The sequence below is a fragment of the Plecotus auritus genome (assembly GCF_963455305.1).
Source record: "Plecotus auritus genome assembly, chromosome: 7".
NCBI classification, from domain to species: Eukaryota; Metazoa; Chordata; class Mammalia; order Chiroptera; family Vespertilionidae; genus Plecotus; species Plecotus auritus.
In genome coordinates this window covers 138,670,856-138,683,811 of record NC_137774.1, presented here as the reverse complement: position 1 = coordinate 138,683,811, position 12,956 = coordinate 138,670,856, and the positions used below count along the sequence as shown (strand labels likewise).

At 43.0% G+C, this 12,956-nt stretch overlaps 1 protein-coding gene across 2 annotated transcripts in view; it reads right to left on the bottom strand.

The window, feature by feature from the left end:
• The window catches only part of ZNF366 (zinc finger protein 366), a 64,913-nt gene extending 54,643 nt beyond the window's left edge, over positions 1-10,270 (bottom strand). Inside the window, exons 1-2 of one of the 2 annotated variants that reach the window (XM_080681548.1) lie at positions 10,139-10,262; positions 4,222-4,393 (exon numbers count right to left, since the gene is read on the bottom strand). In XM_080681548.1, the coding sequence (XP_080537674.1) occupies positions 4,222-4,312 (91 nt within the window). In that variant the 5' untranslated portion in view covers positions 4,313-4,393; positions 10,139-10,262. Of the gene's footprint in view, positions 1-4,221; positions 4,394-10,138 lie in introns of both variants that reach the window. The other variant, XM_080681549.1, reaches the window with a different exon arrangement.
• Positions 10,271-12,956: the final 2,686 nt, after the last annotated feature.

The following is a 12,956-nucleotide window of genomic DNA, read 5'->3' as shown; positions in this document are numbered from 1 at the left end:
CCCCACGCAGCCTGCTGTTCAGTCATTTGGTCGTCCCTCACTAACCCTCCTGCAGGCCTGGTCACCCCATGCAGCCTGCTGTTCAGTCGTTACTGTGATAGAGTCCTGGACAATTTGCCTATTTCTCTATTATTAGTATAGATGTGGCAGTGATGGTGTGCTGGCAGTGAAAGGATCAGAGGAATGCGATAATCACCCTTAACTAAACTCTCAGAGTATGGAACTTAAAATCAGAAGTTTCCTTAGGGACCAACTGTCTAACCCTTCATTTTACAGGAGAGGAAATAGAGTCCTAGGCAGTTGCCCATGATCACAGAGCTGGTGTGGGACTCAAAACTAACTCTCTAACTATCTCTCTCTCTCTAATTATTTTTGATCAAGTACAAAAGGATATACAGTGAAAATTTTTCCCTTACACACCTTTTCCCCATCCCAGCCATCTCATGCCCTGCCCAAATACAATTATCTGTAGAAAGATGCAATCTATTGCATCTTTCTAGAGATCTTCTACACATGTTAAAAATAGGCTTCATTTTTACACAAAAATTATAGTGTTCTACACACTGGCAGAATCTTGCTTTTTTTAACTTAACTAACCAGGTTAGAGATTGCGCCATTATCAGAACATATAGAGCTGCCTCATTCTTTTTATTTTCAACTTTTTTAACAGCTCTATTGAGGTCAATTTATATAATATAAAGTTCACACATTTTTAAGCATCAGTGTGATGAGTTTTTGAAAATTTATACAGTTGTGACTTCATTAACAAAATACAATTTTGAAATCATTTTAACACCTCCAAAAAGTTCCATTTTGCTCATTTTCAGTCAACCCCAATTCCACCTGAGCCCCAGGCAACCACTAATCTTTCTCCATAATTTTGTGCTTTTCATAATTACATATAGATGAAATCATCCAATATTTATTATATATCTGGCTCCTTAAATAATATTGTGTCTGCTTAGCATGATGTTTTTGAGATTTATCCACAACTTGCATATAACAGGAGTTTCTTTTTATTGCTGAGTAGTATTCTGTTGTATAGATATACCACCCTTTGTTTACTCACTCACCAACTGTATGCTAACAAATGTTTCAGCTTTTGTTTCATCGAGTAGGTAAAGAATGGCATCTCATCATTTTAATTTGCATTTTCTTATGAAGTAGGATGAGTGTCTTTATTGTTTACACATTTGAGTTAACTATATTTCATTTTATGTGAAATGTGTGCTTCGTGTCATTCTCCCATATTCTGTTCATAGTAAGTTCTTAGTGATACACATTACAAATGCTTCCCCTAGTTTTTTGTTTGTCTTTTGACCTTGTTTATTGAGTTTAGGCCCCATAGGAGATTTTATTTTAATGTAACAAAATATATAATAAATGCTAAGCCTGGGTAAAACTAGAAAGAATTCCCCCTACCCAGAGATTTAAAAAAAAAAAATCTTCCTTTTTTTCTAGTATTTTTGTTTTTAACATTTGAAATCTTTGATCTGGAATTTATTTTAATTTAAGAAATAGGGATATAAGTTTATTTTCCCCCAAATAGCTACATGGGGGTCCCAACATCAAAAATTATATAATAACTTCCCTCCTTGAAGTGCAATGATATTTTTTATCATATATTAAATTTTCGTATACATTCGGGTTTATTGGTTTGCCATATTTTTATGTGTCAACAAGCACATTCAAACCTCTATTCTCTGGATCAAAGTTTAGCCTTCTTTTTTGCAACATTCTCCAAACAACACACAGTAAGTGAGTGAAACACATATGAATTGCTTGCAATAATACTTGAATCTTCCCTCACCTTCTATCCCACTGCCATTAGCTAACAAAATGTAACTTCTCTTTAACATTGCTAAGAAATATATAATTATGACAGTAAATCTGTTTGGAAATAGAGGGGACTGAGAATTGGATATTACATTCTTCAGTCAAATAACAATTTGGTGCTAGCTCATGGTTTTTTTCCAATAATTTTGGATAGGCTGAGCGTGTGTATGTGTGTATTTATACACACATGTGTAAGGCAGATGTGCCACATACAGAAAAGATAGTACTTTACTCAACCAAATCCATATTGGTCCAAGAACAAATAAATTTGGTGCTTTATGTCCTGATCCTTCTGATAGGATTTGCTCATGGTTCAATGTCCTTCCCAACTGAAGGTATTAAATATGTGATGCCAAAACTCCCCTTCCAGGAGGCTTAGAAGAAGCAAACAGGAGCCAAGGTAAGCCATGGCAAAGAGTGGGACATATGAGCACTTAGAGGTTGTAAAGACACACCAAAGGGAATTGCCTTCTTCAAAATGATATGGTTTGGGGCTGCACCTTTATTTCCAAAAAAGGGCTCTCCACTCTTTCTCTAACATTGCCTTTCAAACCCAGGGCGTGGGCTGCAGCCAGGAGATAAGAACTCTCCATCCCTGGGGACCTTCATAGAGCCAGAAGTGGGTGATTGTGCCAGGATGTGACTCGGGTTCAGGAGGGCTGTGGATAATGTTGGAGGAGAAGCCAACTTACTGGCTGCAATCTTTGATGTCCCCTGATGGTCAAAATGATACTCAGAATAGTCCCTCCTTGCCCATATCTCTTAAAATATCTGGTAGGAGGCAGGATTCTTGATATACTTAGGAATTACTATGTAGAACTTTTTGCATGGTCCTCACTCTGAGAGTCCAAGTTCTGGTAGCTCAGAAACCCTGTCTTTACGGATTAAGTATAGTGCTCTTTACACCTTAAAAGTGTCCAGTATACACAGATTTTAGGATAATGCTGGAAGACCCCTCTTTGTACTTTTTTTTAACTGAAAAGTCTGTAGGGGCGGGGTGAGGGGAGGAAGTTCCACTAGGCTGTGGGAAAGAAAACTGCGTGAACTAGAGAAATAGCAAGAAACAAAGTGGCGTTGTGTTGTGGTGGGTGTTCCACAAAACAGTGCTGGAGACCTGAAGCTTTTCCTCTCCTTTTACTTCCCGTGGACAAAGACCAGAGGGGCTCCACGAAGGGGCAGATGCCACCATCTCCATCCAGGCAGAGGCCCCGTTGTGTCCAGGCTGAAGCAAACCAGAGGCGATTCCGGTCCTCTCCCTCACTGTCTTCCGGCCCTGCTTCCTCTCCCCACCCCTCCAACAATAGCCCCCTCTTGATTTCTGTTCCAAGAGAGAACGGTGAGTCCCCAATGCAGAGGAAACTGGAAGGATTCTTTCCGCAGGGCTTTCTAACTGGGGAGAGTGAGGTGTGTGCTCTGGCATCTGCCCGTTGGTGTTGATGCTGGAGACCCAGCCCCCCTTCTTCCCGAGGACACAAGGCAGTAGCAGGGCTTCTTGTCCCCTTTCTCCAGCAGTCAAGGGAGAAAGCTGGCAGAGTCTCTCTGTTTCCTGGAAGGACTCTGAGCTACTCTCTCTTACAATGTTGCTTCTAAGTATTTTTTCAAACTGCTGAAAAAGCTGAACATCTTTTTGGGGTGATGTCCCTAAAATACTTGCCACTGACCCTGTTGAGACTTTCTTACCCTGGGCCAATATTTTTGTGGACTAGACAGAGACTTGGGCTTCTCCCCAGATTTATTCGATCTGGGGAAAGGCCTAGGAATCTGCCCCAGGTGATTCTGAAGTTTGCTGCTCAGAACACAATTGAAAAACAATATCCCAGACCTTTCCTCTCTGAGATTATCAGGATCCCTCGGGATGGGGTTAACTTGCTGAGTGAGATCACAGAAATCATGCCTAATGCTGCTCAGAGCTGAAGAGACCCAAGATTTGTCCAATAACACCACTATCCGGGATGGAGTTATGTTGTCTCAGACAAGGTCAAAGTTAACCTTGTCACTCTTTGGAACAGGGTCCTACACTCCAAAATCAATCTGTGTACACATCAGGGCAAAACCCTAAAGTAGTGCTGCTCAGCCCTGAGTCACATGGAGATCGTCTTAAAATGCTGATTCTGATGAGGGAGGTCTGGGACGGAGCCTGAGAGTCTAACAGACTCCCAGGTGATGTTATGCTGTTGGTCCTTGGACTACTTTTGAGGAGCACTGCCTTAAGGGATACTTAATTTTAAAAAAATATATTAATTACAGGTGACACTTTCTTCTTAGCGAGAAACCGGTAAACAAGCAAATCTGGTGACCTCGAACACATCACTCACTTGTAGTTTCTCTGTTAAACAAGGTGGTTGCCTTTCTTCATCTCTACAATGGGGGTAATAAAGCACCTACTTCTCAGAATGGGAGGATTAAGTGAAATGATGTCTGTGGCGTTCTCGGCAGGCCCCAAACTTGATCGTGACTCCTCCATAAATGCTGTCATTGAAGGTGGTGGTGCTCATCTGGTTATCTCATTCCCCCACTTACGATCAGCCACCATCAGAGAATGTGGTTTACGTGAGGCCTTAACGTAGCAAAGGAAAATAGGAGAATGGGTCAGAATTGCCTGTGTGCGCCCTGGTACTTGGCATTATAGAGACAGGCTTTATCGATGTGAACAGAGAGAGCTTCTTTTGTTTCTACCACAAATAACAGAAACCTTAGACCCCCCAAAGTTATTATTGTATTTATATTTATCACTTTAAATTTGCCAAATAAGTGCAGAACTGCCTCCACCCAGGACTTGGTCATTTGGCTGTCTCCATGGCCTAATTACATAAAGGAAAGGGCATTGTGCTACACAAGGATGTCACACTTCCCTCCCTGAATCCACCCCCTCGTGTTTGTATAAACTCAGCCCAAGTGGCATCCCTTTAACTTGGATTTACAGCCCTGCTGAAAAAAACAGGGAGCGCTGAGCATTTCCTACAAGGCTGAATCCTGGCTCACGGCTCTTTTAGCCACGGAAAAACAAATGACCATTCTGTCTCCCGTGCCAAAAATAATCTGCTAACCCATCATCTGCCCAGAAAACGTATGAAAAATAAAATGCAACCAACAGTGTTTTATGTGTATCTGATAAATGTTTATCTTCACGAGCAAGTGGGTGGCACCCTTCCCAAGCTGACACGGTACCCATATGGAGCAGCCCATGCACAGAATGGTGGAACGAGCCACAATTCCAGTCAGTGTAGAGGAGGGATCAATATGGCAGGCTGGCATGGCATTGTCCAGACCCCCCCAAAAGTTTGACTAACTTTTTCACCTATTAACTGCTGCATTTGCCAGTATATAAAGGTAGTATATTTTACTCTACAGACCACTTACTTATTAAATCGTCTACTCAACAAATATTTATTGTGCATCTACTATATCTACGTGCCATGTGTTATTCTAGGTTCTGGGCATACAGGAAAACACATGAAGTCCCTGTCTTCATGCTTGCTTTCTCGTGAGCTTACATATTACACATAACTTTGGATGAAGATGTGTTCTTATTCTTTTATCTAAATGTTGGTGTTTCGTCTAGATGTAGCTGGCATTTGGCTAGCCGTTTCTGAAAGTGTACATCAAAATATGTGTTGCTGCCCTAACTGGTTTGGTTCAGTGGATAGAGCATCGGCCTGTGGACTGAAAGGTCCCAGGTTCGATTCCAGTCAAGGGCATGTACTTGGTTGCGGGCACATCCCCAGTAGGAGGTGTGCAAGAGGCAGCTGATTGATGTTTCTCTCTCATCGATGTTTCTAACTGTCTATCCCTCTCTCTTCCTCTCTGTAAAAAATCAATAAAATATATATTTTTTTAAAAATGTGTTGCCTCTCTGTTCCTGTCAGATGGAGACCCGTGTCTGTTGATGCTTTGCTTACATGGCCATATAAACACAGGAGGAAAAATATCAAGTGATTTAGGTAGAAATAAAATCAGGAGAATCAAAACAATTTTTCCTTTAAGTACAGATTTTTCTTAAAATTAATGATGTCTGAGTGTTGTTTTTTTAAACACTATTATCAATTTGCACTTCCAACGTAGAAAAAAAGTAAAACCAAAAGAAATTTATGAGATTGACTCTACCAATATTTTTAAATAGTGAATAGAAAAATGTAGTATCTGTGTTATCATGATTACTGAAAGAAGGCATGCTCACTATAAGATATAAATAATACAGAAATGCTTAAATCAAAAAAGGCTATTCATACAGAATCACAATATTTCTAGATCTCAGTAATTGCTTTTTTACGATTTATATATGTATGGCTAAAGAGCATTGATCAGTCTTATCAGATTGCTTGACTATCATATTCCTTACTTTATACGATTTCTAGAATAACTATTGATATATTTAAGAGTAATTTCCAGAGAGAACATCCAAAACAGAATAGTAATTCCACTTAGAAGCATGGTTTTTAAAACATATGCTTTTATTTATTGTCAGTGCAACCCTGAAGAAGACAACAAGACACTGACCATCCGTTTGAGAGAATCACAGGATGTCAGTGTCAGAATCTCATAAATCTTCTCGTGCAGGGGGCAGGAGAGAAGAGTGTAAACAAGCCCGAAGATGAGCTCTGGTACAGTCTCTCTCTCTCTCTCTCTCTCTCTCTCTCTCTCTCTCTCTCTCTCTCCCCCCCCCCCTCTCTCTCTCTCTCTCTCTCTCTCTCTCCACACACACACACACACACACACACACACACACACACACAACACCTTAGGAATCACTGATTTGGTCCAATCTCATCATTTCATAGGTGAGAAACTGAGGTCCAAGCAAGTGAAGAAACCTGTCAAGTCTCACACACAGGAGGTGGCAGAACAGAACAGAAACATCTGACTCCATCTGGCCTTTGTCTACTGCACTGAGCTGCAGTGGAAGACACCTTCTGCTGGAACAACCCAGCTTCAGTTTGCTCTCCGAAGGTTAAGCTGTCCACACAGTCTCTATTGTATCAGAGCCTCTAATTCTAACTAAAGAACCCATGGGTTTGGGTTATTGGTGGTCGATTTGGGTGTGTATTGCAGTTGTATGTTTTGCTTTTGGAAAGTAGAGAGGGAAGTTGAACTAAGACCTAAGTTAATGAACCATTATTACTTGACAAACTAATCAGCATATATGTTTTAAAGTTTAGAGTGAGAGAAAAATAGCAGCTGGATAACCCCCCAAACACACACACACAATGGTGACACCTGTGTTCTGTTTATTGGTGTGAAGGTAAGTGGCTCAATACTAAAATGTTTGAGGCAAGATCTCCGAGGGCGTTGAGCCCTTGGTGGGTGGGGCAACATGTTACTTCAAGTCCTTTTCTCTCTGCCTGTCATGGAACTGCCAGGATGGTTTCCAACAAAAGTGTTTGCAACCCTCCCCGGCCAGGTCACCAATGACACAGACTGGAGAGCTTGGGAAGTGGGTGAAAGGGAGAATGAAATGTCTACAGGATGGCTGCAGTCTCTTCCAACATTCATCTGAATTGAAAACTTTTATCCCAAGGCAAACTTTCCCCTGCACGGAGCTCTGCCGAACACAGATGGCCTTTTAATGAGGCTAAATCTGGCGTTTCCGCCATTATCGAAGGAAACATCAAAACATTCGCCTCTACCTTCCTTTATTTTACAAGAATTTGGGGTTCAGGATAATAATCTTCACTCAATGTGTGCCCAACTCGAAACCTATGAGGAATAATTTTTGTTCTGAAAGACCCTAGGTATAGTACTGATCAAGAAGTATGACACAAATTAAAATAGATGTATTCCAACCCTGCACTGAAAAAATACAGTACCCGTAAGTAGTAACACAACTCCTAAGAAGTCACAACTGACATTGACTCCTGCTACTTGGTACGCATTGTTAATTGCGTTACATAAATGATCTTATTTAATCTTCACAGCAAGTCTATTATGTTGATGCAATTTTACATTTGGGAAAACTGAGGCTTAAAGGGGTTAGTAATCACCTGGAATAAGGCTCACAGTCAGTAAGTCACAAAACTGGAATTCACACCCAAATTTGTGTAACAACGAAGCCCATGCTTTAGTTGCTCTGAGCCACATCACAGCACACAAACCTACAGGACACATCCTAACAGCGCATTTATGCGACATATTTGTAATTTAGTTAGAGTATGTGTACAGTTTAGGCACCAGTTAATTAAAATGTTCTGTGTGTCAAATTCTGGATCATCCCAGGCTGGAGTTCCCCTGATGATATCACAAAAGAGCCTCTGATGACCCCAGAGAAGAATCACACACTGGAAGTTTCCATAGATGCCAGCTCACTCCCTGGAATGGAGTGAACACAGATTGGCACTAACCAGACTAAACTAGTCCATGGCTTTTTCTCTTTCAGTGGCTGAATTTTTTTCCCCCATCAAATATTCTCATGGCAATGACTTAACAAAATGGAAATACTGACTATATTTTTTTTTTAAGAGAAAAGAAGGTCCCCCGAGCTCCTGACCCTCAGGCTGCGGTGGAGACCCATGCTAGAAGGGGGGCTGCTGTGGGTGCCACCGGCACTTCACCTTTCGCCTTGCTCGTCTTTAGTCAATGCAACTCTGCTGTCACTTTTCAAAAATAGTGTGTTGCATTTTATGTTTTTATCCAATAACCCAAACTGGAGAGCATTCTGTGATGTTGTTTTAATTGGGCACAAAATTAAATACATTATCAAGGAAAAGCGAAACTGAAAGAAGCAAGTCAAGATCGCAGTCCTGAGTTTTCTACTGGGGTCACAATTGCTGATAAAAGATGCAGAGTGCCCAATCCAATCCGTTCCTGCTACCTTCTGACCAGAAGATCTATGAAATGGGAGACTAGGGTAGGTGGTAGGGGAGCTGGAAAGCACTTCCAACTGTGATTAGAATGATTCTGCATCCTCAAGCAGGCACTCACTCATCACGTCTCTTTTACACTGCACATTTTATAGTGCTCCTAAGGAAAGTCTCTTGAAGAAAGGAGAAGAAAAAAGAAGTCTGCTAATGGAATAAGACCTACATAACAATCCAGTTCTATCATATTTTCTCACTCTTATTAAGAGGATGGCTCTTGAATCAAGATTTTGAGTAAAGTTTTGAATAAAAATTAATTACTTGATTGTGGTTAATGTATAGTCGATCAAATTAATTTATAAATGAGAGACTGGCTATTTTTATTATACTCTTCAAATCTACTGGTGACTTCAACCAGTAGATTTCATGGAAATAAATATTTTAAAAAACACACAAAACTCTGCATGGTTTTTGTCTTTCAACCATTCAACAACTCTTTGAATTAAATGATTAACATTAGTAATTTTACACAGTCTTTCCGAGGGACCTTGCTGGCCTATATTTGACAGTGTGATCTTGCCTCCCTCCTGGCTTTCCACCATGAGTTCTTGGTAACATTATCCTCTCTGACAAACTTGATTGAAACAATTTAGACTTTAAAAAATAAGTTGTATGTTTTTAAGCTTGACTGGTTTGCTATGTCATCCTATTTGGAGTTTGGAAAACCAGGCTCTGGGTGAATATGTCTCATTTACATCTATAGCTTAGTTCTTCACTCCTACTGACACAAGTGATCAATCTCAACCCTCCCATTCAGGTTACCTGGTGTTTTCCAAAACTAAAGCAATAAGCCCCCAAATCTTTGTCTTCTTTTGTGTGACAGATGACATCTTCCATTGACAGTGGATAATCAATTTACACCCATCCCACATGTGGAGCCTGAATACAGAAGCATCCCACACGCAGTGCAATTCAAAGTGGCATTCCCTTCTTTTTGCCCTCCTACCTCGGCGATGCAGTATAACAGTCATAAATGAACATTTCTCTTTTGGAGGGTGCTGAGTGTAAAGAAAAGAACAAGAGAAGGGCACCTCAATCTAGACAACAAGTCACAAAAGCCCCAGAGCAAACCACAATTCTTAGCAGACATCATGGTAAGGTTCCCAAGGCAGAGTACTGAGGAGTTGAATTCTCCAATGAGCCACCTCACACGTTCCAGTGGCTCCTGGTTAATGCAGCCACGTTATCTATGCCCAAATTCAGATTTAACACAATGTCCTGCTTAGCCCCAATGCACTTCTATTTCCAGTTCTGCCAGCCTCATCTCTCCAATGCATCAATTTTTTCTCTTTTTAAAAAAATATATATAAGTTTAAATTCTGGGCCATCCATCAGTCGTCCCCTTTGATTAAGGATCACACCCAGTAAGGCATTTTCTGTGGAGACGCCCATGGCAGTGCCTTCCCAGGGACGCTGAAATGGAAGCAGAAATGGTTGCATGGGTAACTTACCAGCTCCTGAGTCTGAGTGGCTGCAGCAGCCCCCGTGCTTTACCTGGTCCCTTGCTCTCTCTGTGCCTCTCCCTCTCTCTCCCTCTTTTTCTCGTGTGCAGATTGCAGGGAACTTAAAGAACTCGCAGGGACAGTGTTTCAAATGACTTAAGAAAGAGAACAGGAACAATACTTCGTTCTCTTTTTCTCAGATGAGTACCTTCGGGAAGAAGGAAGGAAGGGAGGGGAGAGGGAGGAAGTCAACAACCCTTTGCTTTCCTGAAAAAAAATAAGGAAACAGAAGATAGACATCTCATTTTCTCTTAAACAAAATGTTGGAAGGGGCAAAAAAAGAAAAAAAAAACCTTTGAAAAAAAGGAATTCCTCAAAAATGCTCTGGGCCCTGGGAGCTTGAAAGAGATGAAAAGCCTCACAGGCCTGGCCTGTCCAAACAAAGGGGGTTCCAGAAGGAGGCTCTCCTGAGCTTGCTGGCTCTGGTATCTCGTTTGCAGAACTGACACAGCCAAAGGGGAACAAATCATTCTCGTCGACTAGGAGCAAAGCTGCATCTTCTGTGCTAACTGAGGCAGACCTGCAGCCTGGAAGAGTGGGGCGGCCCTTCCCAGGCCCTTGCAAACACCAGCGCTGCTGCAAACTGCAGCCTGACTCGGAACCCGCAGTGTTCTCCCAGGACCGACCGAGCAGCACAGTCTGCATTGCTCACTGAGCTTCATGCCCTGGACCAAGCCAGGCTTCCATCTCTGCTGATAGTTAAAAAACGTTTAAAAAGCAACTTACCACACTGGTGCTGGACATAGTTTTCTCAGAAGTGTTGTTTATTTTGTCCTAGCCTTTACATTCTTAATGCTTCTTGGATTCACAACCTACTCTGAAGCAGCATAGGCCTTAGCCCCGCCAGCCTCAGGGGTGGGGAGGCTGGACAGAAGGAGAGAGAAAATGGAGGGGACATCCTTTACCAAGTTAGGGGCACTTGGGAGTTCAGGGGGCAGGCATGAGCTCCAATTAGGATTAGGCGTTAGGGATACGCTTGGCTTAAAATTCTCTGACTTGTGCTGTGCGTCTTGTGCCCTTCATTCATTTGCTTAAGACCATTTTCACCGCCAACAGGAACCAGCAGTTATGTGCACCTCTGTGGCAGCCAAAGAAAAACCAGCTTTAAGGTAGTTCCCTATTTCACTCAATTGTGAAAAAAGGGGGTGGAGAGTTACACCTGATCACAAAATGCAGTTACAGTAATAGCGGGGAAAGAGGGACTCTGATTCCGTCTCTCTGTAGCACTTTTATTGGTCCCATGGACTTATACAATTATTCTTTTATCACAACAGTTTACTCCCCCCATCCTATCTAATAAAAGAGTAATATGCAAATTAACCATCATTCCGCTATATTCACAAGCCTTGCCCACCAGCCAATCAGGAGCAAGTATGGAAATTAACCCAACCAAGATGGCTGCAAACAGGAGGCTTGGATTGCCCCCGGTGATGGAGGAAGCCAAGCTTTCTGCACACCCTGGCCAGCCCAGGCCTCCACTGAAGGCTACAAAGTTTCAATTATAGAAGATAAATAAATCCCAACAAAAATGGCTGTGGCCACAGAGCAAGCAGGAGTCTTGGATCCGCTCAAGGCTACAAAGTTTCAATTATAGAAGATAAATAAATCCCAGATACCAGGGCCTCTGCTTGGGTCGCCGGGGGGAGTGGCCGGCCTGCAAACCACCACAGGCCCCTCGCCCAGGCCACCCCACGCCCCAAGGGAACCCCCACCCTGATCTGGGACACCCTTCAGGGCTAACCAGCCAGCCCCCACCTGTGCACCAGGCCTCTATCCTATCTAATAAAAGAGTAATATGCAAATTGACCGTCACTCCAACACACAAGATGGCTGCCCCCATGTGGTCAAAGATGGCTGCCCCCATGTGGACACAAGATGGCCTCCACAAGATGGCCTGCCAGGGAGGGCAGTTGCGGGCAATAAAGCCTGCAGGGGAGGGCAGTTAGGGGTGACCAGGCCGGCAGAGGGAAGTCGAGGGCAACCAGGCCTTCAGGGAAGGGCAGTTGGGGGGGACCCAGGCCTGCAGGGGAGAGCAGTTGGGGGGGACCAGGCCTGCAGGGGAGGGCAGTTAGGGGTGACCAGGCCAGCAGAGGTAAGTTGGGGGCAACCGGACCTGCAGGGGAGGGCAGTTAGGGGAGACCAGGCCTGCAGGGGAAGGTAGTTAGGGGCAAACAGGCTGGCAGTGGAGTGGTTAGAGGGTAATCAGGCTGGCAGGCAGAAGTGGTTAGGGGCAATCAGGAAGGCAGGCAGGCAAGCAGTTGGGAGCCAGCAGTCCTGGATTGTGAGAGGGATGTTCGACTGCCTGTTTAAGCCCGATCCTGGTGGGATCAGGCCTAAACAGGCAGTCGGACATCCCTAAAGGGGTCCCAGATTGGAGAGGGTACAGGCTGGGCTGAGGGACACATACCCCCATGCACGAATTTCGTGCACCAGGCCTCTAGTTAATTATATTAATCTATTTTCTATCTATCTGTCTATCTATCTATCTATCTATCTATCTATCTATCTATCTATGCGTTGATTTAGTCTATGTATTAGAGAGAACAGAAATATATTGTGATTCAGTAGGTTTGTAAGAGCCAGGAAAGAGTCTTATTCTTTGCATTCCCCATGGCACCAATACTGGCATAACACATGGCTTTCTGGCAGGGGTGACCCAACCCCATGTGCCAATGAGAAAGCTGACACCCAGAGAAGAGTCTGTATGGTTTGCCCAAGGTCACACATCAGGGACAAAAACCAAAATGCTCCTCTGTCTCCGGGTGCA